This window comes from Lepisma saccharinum, chromosome 10 (genome assembly GCF_977018435.1).
Source record: "Lepisma saccharinum chromosome 10, izLepSacc3.1, whole genome shotgun sequence".
Lineage (NCBI taxonomy): Eukaryota > Metazoa > Arthropoda > Insecta > Zygentoma > Lepismatidae > Lepisma > Lepisma saccharinum.
The window spans coordinates 17,054,828-17,077,454 of NC_139238.1; the positions used below are offsets into that span (position 1 = coordinate 17,054,828).

A 22,627-nucleotide genomic window follows, 5' to 3' on the forward strand; every position below is an offset into this window, starting at 1 on the left:
ATGGAACACTTGGGCATGGTGTATACAGAAAGCCCATGCAGACCAATCTTAATGCCCATAGTTTCCACCACAAGGCTCAACATCTTGTGGTTCTCAACACACTAGCCCACAGAGCAGTAACCATTTCGGATGAGAATAACCTACATTCAGAACTCATCCATCCTAGAACCACACTACAACAGAATGGATACTACATCAGTGATATTAACAGGGCAATCAAGAAGCAGTGACATCTCAGCAGAAACCAACCCTGGACAACGCTGTGGTCCTTAGAAGGGCCGATTCTTCACCACCTGGACCAGATGAACATCAGGATGTGGTCCCTTCACCACACAGCCCTCTGCTAGCAGCAACACAGGAGAACGTCCCACTACAACAGTTTTACCTTTTACTGGGCACACTTCTGGGAAATTAAGTAGAATTCTCGCAAGACACGGAGTAACCACAGACCACCACTCAAGACCAAGGCTCTTCTCCACTCAGTCAAGGATAACCTGGAGCTTCGGATTTCAGGTATACCATATTCCTTGCGAGAGTGGGTCACCATACATAGGCCAAACAGGATGCACCATTGAACAACGACGCAACGAACATCAACGCAACATCAGATTATTCCAACCTGAAAAGTCAGGACTTGCAGAACACAGCATCACAGAGGGACACAGAGTTTTATTTTCTGACATCAAAATAATAAAATGTGCCGGTTACTGGGACCGACGAGTAAAAGAAGCCATAGCCATATCACGGAAAGCACCAATCTCAACAGGGACGTGGGACTCCAGCTCAGTCAGCCAGAGAGAGCCAATAAGAAGACAGAATCCAAATTCCGCAACATAGTTGTCATATATTTAACCACACTCTGGTCTCCATTTCTATATTCTCTGATGATGACAGCAATGGATGCGCTCGAAACATTGGAAACCAACATAGACTTAACCTGGCTGGTAACCCAAGAACACTTGTTCGAAAGTGTTACTATTGATAATAATATGTAGGCAACAGCAATAGTAAACCACGTGAATGCTCTAGTTAAGCATATGTAATTTTTCAGATTACGAAATATCATAATGGTTAATCGAAAAGAGAAGAAAATTGGAAAAAGCCTGTGCTACCATTGGCTAAAAGTCCAGCCTTAACCAAGTGTTAATTTATATTCCACAATAAATAGAACTGTATAAATATAGCACATAATACTAAATGGAAAAAATGTGGAAAAACGATTACCGACTCAACAATTTAAAACATTGAAACAGGGGGCAAAAATCTACCAAGTATGGTGCTCAAAGTAGAGGAAACTTGGGGGGTGGTTGGATGCTATCTCCCAGTTAAGAAAATTTTCATTACAAAGGTGTATTCATTTATAATAAATTAGTTCTGTTTATAGAGAAGAAACATATTTATTTACTTCCTTTAGATACAAATATTGCCTTTAAATTACAATAACACAATTGACATAGTTTTTTCCTGCTGAAAATAATCAGAATTGAACAATGTAGTGTACAATTATATTTGAAAATATATTCATGCTCAAAACTTCATATTTGCAATTTACAAGAAATTAAAGCTACAGCAAAAAAAGAAGAAAGTAATAAAATCAAATCATTAAAGTTTTAAATGTTTAGGATCATCACAGTGAGAAAAGGAAGTAGTATTTACAATAGAAATACAAATCTCTGTGCTGAATACTTTCCCAATCTAAATAGTATGATATGCGATACAACAAATTGGCATTCATACATTCACATCATACCAGAGAACATCATAAATTTATCTAATATGAAGAAAAGAAGTTTAGTGATTGAAAACAACAGGATGAGTAAAAAATTAAATGTTGCAGTTAAGACTTTTGGTGAATAATTATTAGTAGTGAAAAACAGCCTATACCCTCACTAGACGAGGCTAGTAATCCATTAACTTTGTTTACATTTTGCATTCTAACTCTAATGTGATCTCTCACCAAACAAATTATTAATCTCCTACATTATTTTTAATAATGTTACGGTGTTGTTTCTTCAAAGTTTTATTATTTCACACCAATGCCGTAATCAACATATGACACATGTCATGTGTGGATTTCATCAATTGAACCCAGGTTTGTGCAGCCTGTCATGATGCAGTGTGAAACGTTGTTCTTGATTGACTTATTTCCAGCTTCGGTCTGAAATGTCCCTTAGTGTCATAATAAATCATGATACGTGACAAGTGTGGTACATCAGGTATTTTTAAAGTTTCAGGTACAGTTACATTAATGTATGATTTTAGTCATAAATTATAAATTTATAAATTATAAATTTTGCTTTGATTTTTATTTTTGCAAAGATGCTTATCATTTCCAATCTGATTGATTGAAATTTACAGTAATTTTACCCAGCATATAGAACAAAATTATGTTTTTCATAACGACAACAAATTGAAATTTATATTAATTGATAATAAATGGCCAATATATATTTGGAAATACTTTACTATTGATTTTACATTATATACATGCTACTAAGTAAAATCTAATTTGAAGAATCAATTATATTCTCTAAAGCTAACTCTGTATAATTACCTAAAGATACAAAAACTATTTACAGGGATGAACATAGAATATCCTTTTCTATCAATCCGTGTATTTAATGCTTACTATTATAATGAAGACTATAAATTAATGGACTGATAATGAATAATTTTGTAATGAATATTTAGGTAGCAATAGGAATTGAAAAGGAGTGAATATTTTTTATTTTGTTATTGAATTTATACAGCAAGTACATATTTGATCTACTTAACTTCCATGCAAGCGCGTACTAGTAACAAGATTGGTTCTCGAAACATGTGGGATTTTCAGTTAATTCAACAATTCTTTTTTTTTTTTTGTTAAGGGCTGGGAAATTTTTGTTTTTGTTTTTTTTACTTTCTTTCCCCTCTTTTAAATCATACACATTATTGAACTACATATTCCTAAGTTATTATTATCATCATGTAAATATTATTGTATTTTCGTATACAGCAGAGTAACTGTTACCGATTAAATTAAGCTTGAAATTTGTACATTGCAATTCTCACGCTTTTCTTCATGATTTTTGCATGAAAGGAAATTGTGTTCTGCCCTTAAACATTTTTCTTACATTCAATCTAAATATAAATTTTGATAGTATGTTTAGTACAAAATTTTTGACATAATGATTCATCATTTTCCAAAATTTGGTTGTGTTTAAGTTTGTATCCCATCTTACTAACTGTTGTACTCTTAAGTCCCCAATGATACCATCACTTATACCATCACCATTGAGTCACAGGTTGGCATTTTTACTTCACACTCTTTTTATTAATTGCACATTGTTAATACAAAAACAGACATGGGCTGATTCACTCTTCACTTGGCATTCAACAAACAATACACTTTTTGTAAAGTGTCTTTACTTCAGACACTAAGATTTATGCACTCTGTGCAGGCAACTGCATGTTAATCCACTTCAGTTTCTTTTTTGGTAGGTAGAGTAGAACCTTCATCTGATCCACCACGTTTGTTGTACATTTCTGTTGCAGGCCTGTAAGAGTCCATTATGGTACAGTTAATTAGTATTTCCCATGTAATTGTAATATCTGATTCCATAACATATAAAATTCCCAGCTTTATTAGATTCCGGATGTGCAACAGGCATAGCCTGTCAGACAACTACTGTCCAATAAGCCAGGTGAGGGGCATAGCCTGCCCTTCACTGTACACTTGTATTATGAATGAACGATAGGCTATAATTGCACCGTGACTCTTGTGCATGTGCATTGTAACAACCTCTTTCAAATTCCAACCACTAGATGGCACATTTTCTTTTGTTGCTGAATTTTACTTGTACTCATGTCAAGTTATGTTGCATTTTGCTTATACCCTTGAATAGCATTGGACAATTTACTTGCACATTATGTGAGAATTTTTTTGGATTTTGCACTTAGCAATGATTTGGAATCTGAAGGTATTTGTATATTTCAGAAAGATTTGGTAAATAATAATAAACTTAGCAACATATTTTCTATGATTTCCTTAAAAAAAAAGTCTCCATAGAAAAATATGAGATTTTCAGGTCAGACCACAAAGTGTTAACCTTTAGTGGGTGAGACCTGTTTTATACTACTCCCTTTGGTGGGCACTCTTCAGGCTGCACTTTTCAAATGTGCACGAACATGCAAAATAAAAAATTTAGAAAGGAAACTGCATCATGAAGAATATAAATTGCAAGATCAGTGGATGCAAAAAATGGATATAAGTCTATTGGTGTAAGTAAACAATTCACAAAAATTTGAGTGATACATTTTGTATTTCATACAGGAACTGATTAGATACTCTATGTGATCAGAAGTATCCAGACACCCACCTGAAAATAAAGTACAAGTTTGGGCAACCCTCCATCGGGAACACTGGCAGTCAATACAGTGTTGGCCCACCCTTAGCCTTGATGACAGCGTTCACTCTCACAGGCATACTTTCAATCAGGTGCCGGGAAGGTTTCCTGAGGAATGGCAGCCCATTCCTCGCAGAGCGACAAAATGAGAAGATGTATTGATGTGGATCGGTGTGGTCTAGAATGAAGTCGGCATTCCAAAACATCCCAGAGATGTTCTATGGGATTCAAATCAGGACTCTGCACAGGCCAGTCCATTAATGGGACGTTGTTGTCGTCAAACCTCTCCCCCACAAGCCCTGCAGTATGGACGGGTGCTCGGTCAGGTTGAAAGACACAATCGTCATCCCCGAACTGGTCATCGATGGTAGGCAGCATGAAAATGTTAAAATGTCAACGTAAGCTTGTGCCGTGACATTGCCATGTAAAGCAACAAGGGGGGTCAAGCCCCCTCCAGGAGAAACATGACCGCACTGTAACCCCGCCACCTCCGAATTTCACTGTCGGCACTATACAGGCTGGTAGATGTCGTTCACCAGGCATTCGCCACACCCACACCTTACCATCGGATCACCACATTGTGTACTGTGATTCATCACTCCACACAACGGTTTTCCACTGTTCTATGGTCCAGTCTCGACGCTCCTTGCACCACACGAGGCAGCGTTTGGCATTTGTCTGTGTGATGTTTGACTTATGGGCAGCTGCTCGGCCATGGAAACCAAGTTGCCGCACCTTGCGCCAAACAGTAATGGTGCTTGGAGTAGATCCTGATACAGTTCCTGTGTGATGGTGGCGATGGATGATTGATGATAATGCTGTACGACCCTCTTCAACACTCGATGGTCTCTGGAGGTCAACATGGGAGGTTGGCCTGCACGCTTTTGGGTTGTACACCTCCCTTCACTATAACATCGGAAACAGTGGACAGAGGGATGTTTAGGAGGGTGGAAATCTCACACACATTCTTCCTTCACAAGTGGCACCCAACCAACTGACCATGTTCCTCAGACCATCCCATACTGCTGTCTCACACTGTCTGCAGACTACCGAGTTCGCTGACTATGTGTTCCACGCAGTAGATGGCAGTACTGTGTCGCCCTCTATGATAAACACACGTTTTGCGGTGTGTCCGGATACTTTTGATCACATAGAGTATGTTCATGTACATGTTGGTGTGCTGATTTTTTTTTGTAACCATTGAAGACCTCTAATTTTACATGGTATCAACATCAGTGACTACACCAGAGTTCATTCTACTAACTCTATTTACTGAAACTGAGTAAGAAGTCATTCATCAAAGAAGAGGTGAACCGATCAACTTACTGTAGTTGCTGGTAAAATGTAAACCAGCCTAAAAATTGAGCAATCACCCCTCTGGACTATAAATTTTCAATGAACCTAGTGAGCACTATCGTGACGGTAGTTTCCTTGTTAATTCGTTCTATTTGTTCTAGTAAACGTACTATTTCAGACATTTTCAAAGACTGTTATGAAGAGGCCAAAAATTAGCGAAGAAATGTTATAGTTCGTTGTTGGGGACAGTGCGGCCCAAGGGATTTTAACTAAGAAGTTGCTGTGCACTTATAGTTTTGTCCTGACATCACAGCATCTGGGCAGACGAAAGGTAGGTTATGAATTATGTAAAACGAAAAGAGGGGTAACATAGTAACGAAACATTTTCAGAAAAGTGAAGCAGTCAAAAAAAAAAAAGTGAATTGATAATTACATAAAAGTTACTACATGATTTCGTATTTATTGTGTTATTTTCTTTTTCAAATTGCAGAACTTTAGGTTGCATAGTACCGATTTCTTTTCTTTACCCAACACACACAAACTGAACACTCAGCAGTTGTTCTTAATTATAATTATACAACGTATTTAACATTTGATTAATAACTGAAATGCGTACCTCAACTGCTTGGGCCTTGTAATCCAGGGATTCTGGGTTCGATACCCGGTGGGGCACATAGTGGTTCGGATCCCATTTTGAACTGTAGGCTCAGTCCCGATTACTCTATCAAGTGGACTTAAAACAATGGATATCAATCTAAAAGCGTACATTTCAGTCACGGTCATTTATGTTAATTATTATAAGATCGTTGCAGGAACATGGTAACTTCAAACTGAAGATTTTTATTTAGAGAGAGAGAGCATTGCTATTGGGGATGGGGGGATATTCCTCTCCGTGGAAAAATGCCTTGTCTTGCCTATCTATGTAAAAAATCCTCTAGTCCTCCATATATGTCATTGGTCCCCCTTGAACAAGCTGTTCTTTTCAAATTTCCAAACATCGTCGTTGTGCTAATATCAGGCAAAAATGAAGCAAGTCATTAGTATTCTTCAGTTTCATTAGCATATTATCATAGATGCGTACTAAATGTTGATTAATATTTGATTTAGGGACAAAAACATGCATGCATATTTTAGGTTTTCTTCATTTTCAACATCGCACCCCCTAAATTTCAATCTGCACTCCCTCAGCAACCCCAGGTGATTAATCCTGGCACCGCCGCTGCTAGTTAGGTGCAACTAAAAGGAAGTTATCCATCCCCAAAGAGGGAACTTTGTTAATCTGACACCATTGGTAACTACTGAATACCACCAGTGGAGAAAAAGATGAGCTGGTGAACATATATATGTATATTAAAAATCAATACTACTTTTCACGTAGGTTGTACTTTCTACTTGAGGAAACATAAATATATTGAGCACATTCCAAAAGTTGCATGAGTTTAATGCATGGTGGCTTCAACCTGCGCTAGTTCAGAAATGCATTATAATTTTAACAGAGAGCGATACGAAGAAACATGCTCAAGATGAGTGTACCTTAACTGTTCTTAAAATGTGATTAAAATGAGCATGAATGACTCCAGTGAGTTTATTTCTTTGGGAAGGACATGCCTTCCACTGGATGCCATGTGGAAACTTTCTATATACAAAACACTTTGACTGGCACTTTCGCCTAGTCTGTTTCACCAGCTCAGTTTTTTTCATTTGATTCGTGCATTTCGTCAAGACTAGGAATGCACCCTTCATTATACTTACGTTGAGTAGATTGGTTTTCGCACTTCATATTGATCATTTTCATCTGCATCTGCTTCTTTGTTCTTCATTAAAATATGCCATGCAACACACAAAATTACTAGAACAATTGGCACCAATACTGCCAAAACTATACCAGTAGTTATGCCAGCTTGTCTTGCATTGTATTCCTGGTCACCTGTAATGAAAGATATTGAGATTTAATCCTCAAACAGTGGATATTTATGTCATAAATTAAGGTAGGCCCAAAAGCTTGGGTTTAAAGTTTGCCTGTGTTTTTGCTGTATTTTTGTTAAGCGATGCGTCAGCCTCCGTGGTGAAGTGTTTAGCACAGGAGTCCCGGGTTCGAATCCTGGCTTGGGCATGGATGTTTGTGATGTCTATTCATCAATTTCATCATATCATCACTCATCCCCATCTTCGCAAATTAGCCAAAAGTAGCACAAGAAGCAAAGTAAAATAAATCAAAAAATAAGAAAAAATAAGAAATGTTACGCAATGCAAGGTAAGTCCCACAGTACTTCTTCATACTAATCATGGGCCTCCCCAATGGTGCAGTGGTAGCGTCGCTGCCTTGTAATTCAAGGTGTCCCGGGTTCGATACCCGGTGGAGGCACAAGTGGTTTGGATCCCACTTTAAACTGTAGGTCCAGTCCCGATTAACCTTGCTGTGCATAATGTGGACTTAAAACACCAACTCAACTCAACTCATACTAATCACTGCATAATAAAAAAATGTGATTAGATCTTGACAAGTAACATCTGAAATGGCGTGGGAATTCCAGTTATTATTGTGTCCTTGCTGTTACTTGCTTTTTAGCATGATGAACTGAACATGCAAGAATTCACTGAGGATAAAAAAAGATACCACATTTCACACTGGTAGATTTGATTTTAGTTATTAAGTGTCAATTTTCTGCCACTTTTGGCTAATCGCGATGATTAGGATGTGCGTTAATAAGATGACAGTATTTATATTATTGTAAGTTTCCAAAAAAAACTGACAAATGCAAATAGTTGGAAAAGAGTAAACATCACTGCACACTGTAAAATATTGATTTCCAAAGAAAGAAATATATTTTTGTGTGTATGTTGTGTGTGTGCACCCATATATATGAATGTTAAATAAAAGTATAAACTGTAAGAATATTAATATTTTCCCCAACATGAGGTGATTTGTTGCAGAGGCCACTAAATTCTATTCTCACACCAGATGCTGAAATCTAGCAACAGCTCTGCTGTCAACACATTTCCCGCAAGATGCCAAATGTTAAACTTACCTCATCAGAACTTTGCACAAAACAATTGCAGCGATTGATCCATGCAAGATATTTTTCAGATATTATTCTTTGTAAAATATACTAAATAATACGAGGGGGCATCAATAAGTTTTGCCTGTTGAGGTATAATTTGTTTAATAATGAAAAGATTGAAGCAATGAACATACATATAGTTTGCCTATAGTGTCCTCTACTCAGAGTTACTGTTCCACATAGATCCCTCATGTCCAATGCATTTGAGCCAGCATTTTAACCAGGACTCAAAGCCAGTTCGGAAAAATTGCACAGAACACTCCCTGCCCCACCGTTTCAGAGCTGTTTTAACCTCCTGTAAGTCCTTGAATCTTTTGTCACGAAACACAGACTTTATGGTATCCCAAACTCTCAGTCATTGCCTTTGCTGACCCATACGACACGTGCACTGCGTCACCAATTTCCTGGATGGTGATGTGTCTATCCGCTCGAATAAGCTCATCAACCCTGTGGCGGTTGTTGTCGGTAACCAACGTTGATGGCCTGCCACTCCTTGGCTTGTCCACACTTTCGGTTTCTCCCTCTTTGAACTTAAGATCTTAAGTCTCTGTGTGCTTCGTGGCACTAGATTCAAGGGCCTAGGAGAAGTTAAACAGCTCTGAAATGTTTGGGCAGGGAATGTTCTGTGGAATTTTTCCAAACTGATTTCGTGGCCTGTGTAAAATGCTGGAGTAAATGTATCGAACGTGATGAAAACTATGTGGAAGGGTAACTCTGAGCAGAGAACACTATAAGCATACTACATGTATGTTCATTGTTTCAATCTTTCCATTATTAAACAAATTATGCCTCAACAGGCAAAACTTATTGATGCCCCCTTGTATTGTTTAGAAGCATTTCGGCAACTACTGCTACCTTACTGGTAATTGCCTGTAGTAATTTTTTACACTGAAACAAATGTTAACCTCGTGAATTTTTACATTATCGATACCTTTTTCAGAATTATTACCCACATAACTTTAAATTCATTTCGATTGATATCTGTAGATTCGGTCTTGTATCCAGATATTGTTAGAATAATTAAATCAAGAAGACTTAGATGAGCAGGCCATGTGGCACGAATGGAAGAGGAAAGAAAAAACTACAAGATTCTTGTTGGGAAACCGGATGGTAAGAGACCTGTAGGAAGGTCAAGATGAAGATGAAGGGATAATGTTGAGATGGGCCTATAGGAAATCGGTAAGGATGGAAAAGATAGGATTGATCTTGCTCGGGATAGGGAGAGATGGAAGGCTGCTTGCGGCAACCGTAAACCTTCAGGTTTAAGAATGCTAGAGAATTAGTTAGATTCAGTCTTGAAATACAAAGAGAGCTTCTGCTCTCTTGTATTCATGATTTTGTAGCATAAAAATATTGTCAGTTAGTTGAGAAAAGAAAATTCAAAGAAGTTCATAGAAGACAAATTAATAGTTTCATTCTAATTTTAACCCTCCCCCCGAAATGTGTATGTGGAAGAAGATGGTCTGTGTTTACTAACTTATTAGTACTAAATGAATAGAGAAGGAGACAAAAATTTATTCTTACTAATTACTCATTTGTATAGTTCTTTAAAGTAATCAATTTCACCACCTTTTTTTGTGACTTCTTTAAGCTTGTGAAATCAATCACTCTTCATGATGAATTTAGTAAGAGTTGAACGTAATAAAGAAAAGTTTAATACAATGGAATAATTATAACATATCTACAAACAATAATTCTGTGGTTTGTCACTTGAATACTGCAGTCATATACTTAACATGCAACATCTTTCACACACCTCGGCACGAAATGAGCACAAGAAATGTTATTCAGTTTCTTTTGGAAGCAATTTTCAGCCACCATAACAAACCGGTAACAGTTGTTCCTTAGCCCCATGCCAGTATGTTCTAAAGAACGGTTCTTTGCAATCGAATTGCCTCAAAAACACTAAAGCTGCTGACCAGGGCATTTACGTAAAAAAAAAAAAAAAATCAACCCTGTATTCTTCAGACAAAGAAACAAAATCAAAATATCACACAGGAAGATTATACTGCATATACACAACAAGGCCCAGGGTCTAGACCAATGATTTCCAACTGGTGTGCCAAGGTGCCGCAATATCGGCCTAGGAGTGTCGCGAGATATTTTAGGGATATACAAGAAACAAAGATTACTAGGAAGTAGGCCTGATGTTAAACATTTGTCCTCTAAGTATCAATCACTAATCTCATATTAACAAAACAAACTCTTTTGAGTGATTTCCATTGTAGTAAGCAATATTCTATCGTGATGTTTGTTCCTTCTATTATCTTTCAATAAATAAGTAGCCTTAGTACTGGAGTAGGTATTTTTTGACAATAAATTCAACTTGCTCTTGATAACATATTCCACTTCGATTTAAGACTAAAAATTAAAAAAAGAAAAATCTAACAAGGGTGCCCCAAGTTTTTAATCTCATTCCCAAGGGTGCCGCGAAGGTAAAAAGGTTGGATATCCCTGGTCTCGACACAAATACACATGAATGTGTGAGTGAGTCCTTATCTTGGTATGTCTTCTCTCCTGATAGTCCTGTCTGTGACCAAGGTTGGCAAGGTAATTTACTCGTTGTAAAAAAACTAATTTTCTCTCGTAAATTAGTAATATAAATACTACTTTAATTATTTTACGTTTTAAACTTAAATTTTCTTACATATTCAGCACAAAATCATTATTTTCTGAAGATTGTTTATACTAACAGATTTTTAAAAATATAAGTGTTATGTCACATACAGTACTTAAAAAAAATTGAGAAACCTGTTTGTATTTACAACATAACATAACATAATGATTAATGATAATTTATTTGGATTTGATTTGGAAGTTTTAGTAACAGCTTCAAATTCCTTTATCATATGTACTATACACTTGAATAGGCTAATTATGATGTGAATGTGAATATGGCAGTTTTTAAAATTCCAATGTAAGAGCACATACAAATTTGGAAGGAAAGTTTTTTAAAGCCTTTTTTTGTGTTGTTGTTTTCTACCACTGCCAACTGCCATACATAACAACAACCATTGCATTCTTTTAATTTTTATGTTTGATTGAAGTTTTTTACGTATTTTATGTTTCATATGTATTTTATGCATTTTTACATGTAATTTACATAAAACTCAATATGCTGACAAAGGCAGAATTTATTTTATTTAAAACAAAAACAAAAACGTTACGTTTCAACCTTCTAGCAAGGTCTTCTTCAGACTCTGTACCAAATACGAATATAGAGTCTGAACAAGACCTTCATAGAAGGTTGAAACGTAACATTTTGTTTATGTTGTAAATAAAATAAATTCTGCCTTGGTCAGCATATTGAGTTTTTGGTTATCATGGAAACAAGGCTTAATGGTGTTGCAATGTATGTGTCATGTAGTAAACCTTTTTTTTAATGCGTAATTGCACAGCCCTGTGTGACATCTCCTGACAGTTTATGGACACTGTAGATGGACACCTGTGTATTTGTGTCTATACCTTGGACCTACCATATATATAGTGTTCCTGAGTGATAGTCTTTCATTTGATTTTGTTTCTTAATTTGAAGAAGGCCCTGAAACAGGGCCAAAACTTTACCTGTATTTTTTTATTATTTTTGTACGTAAATAAAACTGTCTTGGTCAGCAGCTTTACCGTGATGCAACAGACCTTTCCAAGGACTGTCAAGGTGAATTTTCATTGGATGGTACTTGATCTGTCCATCATGAACCATTGCCACTGTTAATGAACTTCCTAGATTGAAATCTGCTATTATTGTTGCTCAGTTCTTCTCTTGATACTGCATCAACATGGAGACTTTGACAAGAGTCTTGGTGAATTACAAACACACTTATTTATGCAGAAACATAAGCAGACTAATTCCTTCCTGAAACTGCCCAGATGAGGAGTTGAACCCATGTTGCATCACTGCAGCAGTGCAAATAAAAATGTGGAACAGAAAATTTCCGCAAAATGGTAATGTGGAATGACTGGAAAATTTCCATTCCACATAACATGTGCATAGCTCTCTATATAGATTGGTTGTACAGAAATGGGAATGCTGACAATGTTTTATTAATAGTTACTTTTACATAGAAAAAAATTAACACGACCTGGAAAGCCATTTCAATTTTCCTACACAGTTGAATGTGGAATAGAAATTTTTCCATTTTTCTAGCTCCGAGAAATAAATAAGCATATGCAATTTAATTTTGAATTTTATTAAAAATTCTTAACTGATTGGATGTAACAATGTAACACTACATAACATTGCACAAGAATAGAACAAATGTGCAGTTTAGTTGGTACAAACAGACATTACAAATTGATTTCCCATTGCTCTGCCTTCTTTATGTAAATACACAAATAATAACTAACCATGGAATAATAACAAAATTACACTTTAATCTACAAATTTAAGAACAGTTTTTGAAGTCAATAGAAGATAAAGTAATGTGCAAAGATTAATGTGTTAATGAGAGATTTTTTTTCTTCTTAAGATGAATGTTTATAAGGAAACGTTATAACAAAAGTTGACACAATGAGTGTACAAGAGTTTTTCTGCCATGCAAATGTTTTTCATTCAGTAAGAGCCTCTGGCATATGGAGGATATTTTTTCAGAGAGGGCTGGAAATATAAAGGTGGATACAAAAAGTATTTTGTAATTGTCATCTTTATTTTTATTTTTTTTTAAATTAAAAATTGTAATTGGGTTTGCATTGATCACTGGTTTTTCCTGAGCTCTTTATTGCTTTCATTTGAAAATTTTGATTTTCTCAAAAGTTTATGGAGGGGCTGTAGTCCCATCAGCTCTCCCGGCATATGCCAGTGATGCTAGGATACTAGTTCATTGTCATGACCTATGCATGGTATTTAGTTATGAGTTGTTGTGCCTACAAATAGTAATACCTATTCTTTTCGAATAGAGAGCATATAAATTTTTGTGTAATAATACTAACATGCTTGAAATTCCTGTTATTGTAACTTTTCCCCTTTAAGTTAACACTGTGTATACTAAAGGAGCAGGCATTTATTTTTGCAACACAGTAAATATTTAGTGTTCGAAGGATATGTGAAATGAATTAGGTGTACTAAGTGTGCATGTACATTACAGTAAAGTGTAAATAGAAAGGAAATGTAATGTGATGCTGTCATGATTTCTCAATATGTTCCATGGAAAACGAAACCTTGAAGACAAGCTTACTACTATGAGGATATAAAGAAACTCACACAGGGGACAAATACTAATACCGTAAAAAAAAGTGAAGACAAAAAAAGTGTTTGAGGACCTAATGAAGTAAGTAAAGATTGCTTACCCTACACATGAGCTATACATATCATTAGAACTACTCCTCCAACTAACAATAAAGAAATATAAACCAGATGACATTAAATGTCTGTGTGAATCTTGCTACCAGTAGCAGTGGAGTCAGATTCTGCTTTGCTGGAAAGGGTGTCATCTAAATCCCAAACTTTATCCTCAAACTCTATATTAGGCTTTCCAGGAAGTGGCTCGTGGGTGCGATACACCTTGTCATAACCTCTCTTAAAGAAGTTTCCGCCTTTGTTACCGTTCCCATTTCTGTACCCATTGTTGCTCGATCCGTTACTATCCACGTCCTCCAGTTTTGATTCTCGAAGAAATTTCGTTCCAGAATCATCCATGAGATCTGGTTCCTTGTTGTCGTATCTCCATGTTGTTGTTACCGGATAATTTTTCTTACGCTCATGTATGTGCCAGAGATATATAGCAATTAAAACGAGAAGGATTGGAACAATTACTCCAAGAATTATTCCTGATGTTATTGCTGCTTGTTGACCTGAATAAATGTAGTCGCCTGTGATAAACAAGAATATCTGTCAGAACTATTATTTGCATTTAGAATGGAGATGAATAACTGAATTGACAAGTCCCTTAACACTGCCAATAAAATGTAAAGGCTGGGTACAAATGGTCATGATAGAAACAGGTTAGGCCTAGAGGGAACCATATTGGTGTGTTCCTAGCAGACAATCGCCATATTGAATTCAACTCAAAATTTTTAAATGGAAAGTGGGTGATGTTGTACATCAAATCAGGGTAGAATTTCATGAGAAATGCAATGGTGATTTTTTTCTTTTCAACCTATATTTAATCAGGAATAAGTTATGACTGCATTGTTGTAACAAATGTCTCATTTTCCAGGTGAGAAAACAATGCCAGAATCCACCTGGCGCATCGATGAAAGTTCTGGGATGTCTTGATCATTGCCTGTCATGACTGATCCTGTCTCCTGGAACTTTTGGAGTAATTGTGCAACTGTCACATGTGATACTGGATCTCGTTGGGGGTGCCATTGATTAAAATCATTTGGAATGGCACATGGACTTCTCTCCCCAGACAGCAGTACGATCTCGATGTGTTTCTCACATGTTAGGAGATTCTGGCACTGTTTTCTCACATAGGGAAAATGAGACATTTGTTACAATCATGCAGTCATAACTTTTTCCTGATTAATGATAGGTTGAAAAAAAAACCTTCACCATTGCATTTCTTGTGAAATTCTACCCTGATTTGATATATCCCATCACCCCCTTTCCATTTAAAAAATTTGAGTTGAATTCAGTATGGCGATCGTCTGGAACACACCAATATGGTTCCCTCTAGACCTAACCGGTTTCTATCATGACCAATTGTACCCAACCTAAGTTCTTTACATTTTATAGGGCACGTTAAGGGACTTTTGAACACCATAACATTTGTTGCTTGTTACAAACATTGTACTTACAATTCAAGCAATAGTACCACTCAGCTTTAATAAGAAGACACTTAAACATATTAATATACCAAATAGCAAATCAAATTCAACTATGCAGTACTTTCTTTCTTCCCAGATTGTGAGAGTAGAATTTATTTGAAATGCTGGTTCTTAGAAGTTTGAAATCCAAGGGCCTGCAAAGGAGATTTTCATTGAGTAATCAATATGTGATCAGATCAGTACATACCTTGAGTTTTTCGGCGTGAGGCACACTTTCTAATTAGGTAAAATTTGTTTCAAATCCGCTTCGTGCATGCTCAGATATCTGATCAGGACAGAGCACCTTAATAAATAGACTCTCCAAATTGTAAAGATAGAAATTATCAAGAAAATGTTTTTGCATGGATCTTTTATCTGCTTTGTAAAATACTTGCATATTACTTCTGGGTTTTAACATAAATCATATATTTTTTTAGAATTGTTTGACCAAATTGAGGATGACTTCCAAATGACTAGAGACAATGAATAAAGTATTATAAGAAAGAACATATTTTAACTTACGCAAACATTCAGTATATCCATCTTCAGGTACAGTCCACCTTCCATCAGGACCGCATGTTCTTCTTTCATCACCAATGAGATGGAAGTCAGTGTTGCATTCAAATGTCACTTTGGTACCAGGCACAAATAAGAATGTGCTTTTTCTTCCAAATTTTGGTGTTTCCAGTATACCACAGGAAACAACTATTATGAAAGAAATACAATATCAATACCAGTTTTATGATTATGTATTAACTTGTGTGTGTTTGCATATCGAGTTACAACCCTGGCAAGAACATTTGTAGAAATAATATATTTTGAGAGGATTCTTTGCCAAACTAACCATGCATTATGTGTGCCATTAATAATAGTATTAACTAACACATGTAGATGCAAATAAAATTATGTAGAAATAGAAATATAGGAACATCATACATTACATATGTATATAATTAACTTAGTTCTGCAGAGTGTTCACCTCTAGATTACATTAAATAGTACATATTACCCCCAGATATATACCTTATGACATTTATTTATTATAAACATGTATCTATTTACATGCACTATACTTGTGGAACTTTACATTATGTTACAGTACATTGTGTGCCCTGTGCTTTGTCATTCATGCACCCACAGCTGCGTCACTAGCCGTTCCTCAACACTGTAAACATGTCCACTCACATCAGCGATGGTGTGACAACTTACATACGAATTCAGGCGAGCATAACAAGTGACCTTCAGAGCAGGGATACCAACCACAAAAATGAATTCACTTGCAAACAACCGAATAGTGGCCAATTTTCAACATGGTCGCAACAGGATGGGGACTTCTCAGACACCCTGTAGTTAAAACTAAGGTTGAGCTGATATCACTTTGAACTGATACTAATACTTGTAGTGATTCCCACCAATATCAACATGTATAAATGTTTCTGGAAGTCACATGTACAAAACCTGTAGTCCTTGGATGCAAATAACTCAAATCAAATCATAAAGTTTGTAAGTTCTTATATTAAAGAACTATTATTATATATGATTTGTTAATGTAAATGAAAAAGGGTCAAAATCTGAAATGCATGTTGGCATGCTGCAATTAAATGTTTTTAATTATTTAATAATTACAATTATAAAATAGGGGCATTCTATTGTCACGGGTGGAGCACGCGGACTACATTTTTTATTTTTTATTAAATACTCTACTGATAGTTAAGCAACATTTTTCTTAAAGTTTCTGTGCAATGAAATATGAAACTTAACAGTGTTGTTTAAACATAACTACCCTTATAATACTTTCCCAGATTTGTAGCCATAAGTGAACAATTTTGTGTCACGAGTGGGACAGGTGAAACACTGCCTCTTCACATAGTAAGAGATTTATTTTAATTTCTGTGAATTATCAAATTACGAAAAATAAATTATTAGAGAGAAAGGGAGAATATAATTGACCTTTTAATATTCTAGTAGAGTTGAGGGGGAAATGTAACAGTTAAAGGAGAAATTAATTGCTTTTTGGTGTCACGGGTGGGACACAATAGAAAACACAAATTAACCAAAAGGTTAAAATAAACGAGCAATATGTAAAATACCTTTTACCTTCTACCTTAATTATGTATAATACTTGAATTTTTATGCAAATGACATTTTAAGATTGTTCACTCACAAGATAGGATAAATTTACAGCATTATATTTAATTTTTAAAAATGAGGTTCAGGGATACTTTCACATGGAATGCCCCAATAATGTTTCATCGTGGTAATCTATTATATGTGAAGCACATGCATCATTATTACAATGTTGTTCAATTATGATATTTTATTAATATTTTCTTGTATACCGTAGTTCCTAAGTATTAATAACTCTACTCAATATATGGCATAGGAATGCTTTGTAAATTATTCTGTTCCTGTTGTTTTATGTCACTCCTCTGCCATAACAACAGAAATTGGGTAATTTATAATACATTACTGCAATATTGAGTAGAATTGATAAGCATTAGGGTCTACAGGAAACAGAAAACTTAATAAAATATTTTAATAGGACAACAATAAACCTACATTGTTGTAGGATAGTTTGATCTTGGTACAGGTAACACAAAACAGTTTTGTAGTAGTGCACACACACCAAGACAAAATTTTAATAATTTGCAATGAATTTCTGTTACAATTTTTGATTCATTGTTCAAGAGGGTGCCCTGTTGATGACAATTACCACCGCCCTCTTGTCATTCCCAGTTTGGTTCAACATATAGAACTTGGAAAATTTTGGTCTCTGAACTTGAAAGAGTACTCATGAACGAACATGTACAGTTTTATGCTACTGAGCTGCTATAATTTAAACAAGACATTTTACCTCTCTTCTGATTTGCAGCTTTGATGTTTACATAACTGTCCTGGTGAGATTTTGAATAAAATGCCAGCTCTTTGTTTAAGCTAACAGCATAGTCATACTGGCACTGATAAGAGTCCCCACATAAGGCATGAGCTTCTGTTATTTCTTGTGTTCTGAAATTACAAAGTGCATACATAAATTCATTGAAAACATACAACACTTCATTTAAAATATAAGAAATTATAACATTAAAATTGTAAAAGATATCAATGGATCCCCTCTTCTTTCTCACTGTGGTTAACAAAAGTCCATATATTAGGGGGGAGACCAGTGTGAATTTTTTTATGCCAATAACTGGCATTCACCCAATCCAATATAAAATTACAAATATCCCATTGGTTTTTTACTTCCTCAACTAATGTATGTGATTAGGTGACTGCAGAAGCTTTGTGCTTGATAAAGAAATCATGGTAAACAGTGGAACCCTGATTTTACATTTTTCACTATTATACGTTCGATCTTGATGGTCCCAACATAGCGAAATGTTATAAATTTTTTTCTTGATTTCATTTTCCTGCATTTTAAGTTTTTTTCAGCATGGTCCCCTGCAAAACATAAAATCGAGGTTCCACTGATGTACATATCTGCCGATACTTATCGAGTACTTTACATAATAATATATTTCAGTGGCATTTTCTGAAAATTTCACCTGATTTACTGCAACAATTATTTTTGTTGTATATATTTAATACATGTTAATTAGATATAATAGGAATAAAACACCAATCAAGGCATGCACGTAAAACGAAAACAGGCATCTGACAACTTCAAATTTTCCAGCAATTTCTATAAGTATGAAAAAAAGTTGGTTTAAAGGTGGTAAACTACATAACATGGGAGAGTACACCACTGATATATTTACCTGTTACTTGGTATGATTTCTTCTGGTCGAAGCCTCCACTCTGGCTCAAAAGTTCTGTTTGCATAGTAACTAGCAGTTTTTCCATATTCATGCACAAATAATGATCCTCCTTTGTCTTTTTCCTCTTTATCTTCAAGCATCCCTGGGGAAGTAACACCGAAATGAGAATAAACTAATTGTAGTAATGTACAGTGACCTCTAAAACTAAAATAGCAATAAATGCCTGATGCATACCCAACATCGTCATAATTTATTTATTTCCACATTTAGATAAATAGAGCCCTGGAGTTAATAATATCATGATCCCCCACCCTCTGGGTTTGATCTTGTGGAGGCAATTGGTGGTACAGATCCCATTTTAAACTGTAGTTTCAATTAGTCTATCTTTGCACAAAGTGGACTTAAACTTCTACCCAATTCAACTTCTGTGAACAAATATAGTTTTAACTTTTAGGTCAAAATATGTCAGATTGTTAGTAATATTTTTACCACATTTCAAATGTAAGTCTTGAAGCTTTCCTGGTGGCAAATTATGAAAAGATTCTCTTGGGCTATCAAACCAGTAAGATCTGGCAACATTTCCAAACTTTCAAGAGCTAATGTCACTCTCATCTTCAGAGTAGAAGTGCAGTGCTGGTGGAGCAATCGGGAGCTGTGCCTGCTGCCAGGCTGGGTCCAGTTTGAGCCCCGCATCATGATTGAACTTGTGTTTTTCCCCATGACTGGCTATTCGAAGAAGCAGTGGCTATTTAAAGAGGCAATAGCCATTCATGGAGAAAAACACAAGCTCAGTTACGGGCTTGAACTGGACCCAGCCTGGCTATAAATAGTCAACAGGCAGCGTGCATACAGTAGGGACAGCTCCCACTTGGTCCACCTTCACCAGGAACCTCCACCTTCAAATACACATTAACCGGGTTGACACTCAGCACTGCGGTTCTACCCTGAAAAAGTGATGTTAGCTCTTGAAAGATTGGAAAAGTTGCCTGATCTCACCTGGTCATAGCCTGAGGGAATCTTTTCACATTTCAAATACCTAATTTTTTTTCATTTCATGATCCTTTTGAAGCCCCAATTGAGGCTCCTTTGTAGATATGAATGCCCAGGGCTAGAGCCCCCAAGACCCTGTAAATCTGAGCCTGAATTCATTACTCTCCTTAGTTTAATTCTAAATTTTGCAAATGTATTCAAACATTCATTCACTATTGGGCCTATCCTAATGAAATTCTCTTAAAATCGGTGTGTGATGAGAACAAATACATTCCATACTTACAGTGGAGAGCAAAGTCCTTGTGAATCACTTCCAAGTTGTTGACTTGACCTGCAGGGCCCCATGTTCCATCAGGAAGAGTGAAATCATCCATTATGTCATAACTGTAATTCCCCATTAAGCCTCTCGTCTCATTCTGGAAAGAATAATTCTATTGTTAGGAATAATATTTTTAATTAAAGATGTTACAATTTAAAATACAAATAATTGCCCCTATCTTCAAATTAAATGGAATAATAATAACAAAAAAAGATGGAAAAATTATGAATATATGTCTATTACTCGCTTTTGACAATTCTAATTAAAATAAAAATGCTTCCACTGTTTTCATTTCACCCTTAAGATTGTACTACAAAAGTTTAAATTTCACACTTATAGGGCAATATACAGTGTAGGGCCTCCCCGATGGCACAGTGGTAGCATTGTCGCCTTCAGCCACAGACTAAACCTCGCCCTTTAATAAAGAAAATTTGAATTTGTAATCAAGGGGTCCTGGGTTCAATTCAAAGTGGAGGCACATAGTGGTTTGGATCCCACTTTAAACTGTAGGTCCAGTCCCGATTAGCTTTACTGTGCATAAAGTGGACTTAAAACACCAAATCAAGAAATCAATATACAGTGTAACACAACATGACTTCCACGATGGTATTCTCTTGATAAACATGTATAGAACAATTCCAGAAAAGTGTCAATCTTGAGGTCAAAATTGTATATCAGTGAAGAGTAATGTGCCATACATTGTTTTAAATGAGAACATCTTTAGATTGTGAATAGAAACTCTAAAATCTGTCTGTAGAAATTTACCTCATCAAATACTGTTCCACCAACTTTGATTTAAAAAATCCAGATTCATAGGTTGCTAATTGTGTCAGTGTGTTACCTTCAAATTTATTTTTGTATGGTACTGACAGAATGGATTTGAAGAAATTTTGCTATGAAAGTAGAAAGGCTGCAGTCGCTCAGTCGTTAAGGCATCTGACTACCATGTGAGAGACCCAGGTTTGATCCCCAGTGGGGAAGAACCGGGACTTTTTCAACCTGTTTAAGCAGCTCCGGCACCCAACCAGCATCATAAAAAATGGGCACCTGGAGGAAACTGAGGGGTAAAGGCAGGCAAGGGCGTGGTGCTGATCACATCAAACCCAGGTCAGCCGAGATCAATAAAGTGTGAGGCCCTAACCCCACACCCCTATATGCCTTCATGGCATGGTGCAAAGCACAGGGGAGCACTTTACTTTACTTAAGTAGAAAGATCACTACTTGTAAATTTTCTGGAAGGCTATATCGGGGGCCTCAATTTTTAGAGGTACTAATCAATTTCCAAATCCTCCAATTATGATAGGTATTACTATAAAGAAGGTTATATATTTTTTTCATTATATATTTCATGAATCACATACAAAGATATAAATAAAATTACTTCCAAAGTGTCAGTACGTTACCTTTGGAATTGCTCTATATCAAAATTTGATGAAGATTTTTATTGCAACAGAAATGTAAAATGCATACACATTCACTTTTAATTGGTATTACTTTAGTGTAGAAAAGAAAGAAAATTACTAGGTACCTGTCAAACTCATTAAGCAACATTACAATTAGTACTTGTGAGAAGGTTGCAGTGACCACCAAAATTAATGGAACATCATCATAATAATAAAAAAAAAGTAACCTTTTGCAGAAAAAGTGAGAACTTCATTTCAGTATATTAATTTATACTACCATGCCCTCTTACCCCAAAGCATGAACTAATATTATCTTACTTTTTCTAAATTCCTGAAGATCAGTTCTTAGGCGTATCATGATGTACTTACTCTCCATGATTCTAGTGAGGATGTTGATGACAGGAGGCATAAAATGTGCTCATCTATAACAAATTACATTACTGCATTTTAGAAATACTTACCATAAATGTCCAGGGCAAATAAACACGTGCAGTCATGTAGCCTTTCTCTTCCACCACCTCAACTCCTGCACCTGATTGGAACATTATAACCACCTCTGATTGGTTCAAAATGTAAGTTGGTGTGTAAACGGTGACGCCTGAAATGAATCCATAAAAATATATTCTAACACATTAGTACTCCTGTGTGCTTGAGAAAGTAAATCTGTGCAACT

At 35.8% G+C, this 22,627-nt stretch overlaps 1 protein-coding gene across 2 annotated transcripts in view; it reads right to left on the reverse strand.

Moving 5' to 3' along the window:
* Positions 1–3,323: 3,323 nt before the first annotated feature.
* mesh (sushi domain containing 2 mesh) overlaps positions 3,324–22,627 on the reverse strand; it is a 55,421-nt gene continuing 36,117 nt past the window's right edge. The window contains exons 15-21 of one of the 2 annotated variants that reach the window (XM_083129609.1): positions 22,416–22,552; positions 20,516–20,648; positions 19,243–19,384; positions 18,342–18,493; positions 16,010–16,192; positions 7,434–7,608; positions 3,324–3,536 (exon numbers count right to left, since the gene is read on the reverse strand). In XM_083129609.1, the coding sequence (XP_082985735.1) occupies positions 3,452–3,536; positions 7,434–7,608; positions 16,010–16,192; positions 18,342–18,493; positions 19,243–19,384; positions 20,516–20,648; positions 22,416–22,552 (1,007 nt within the window). In that variant the 3' untranslated portion in view covers positions 3,324–3,451. Of the gene's footprint in view, positions 3,537–7,433; positions 7,609–12,997; positions 14,549–16,009; positions 16,193–18,341; positions 18,494–19,242; positions 19,385–20,515; positions 20,649–22,415; positions 22,553–22,627 lie in introns of those variants that run through there. The other variant, XM_083129608.1, reaches the window with a different exon arrangement.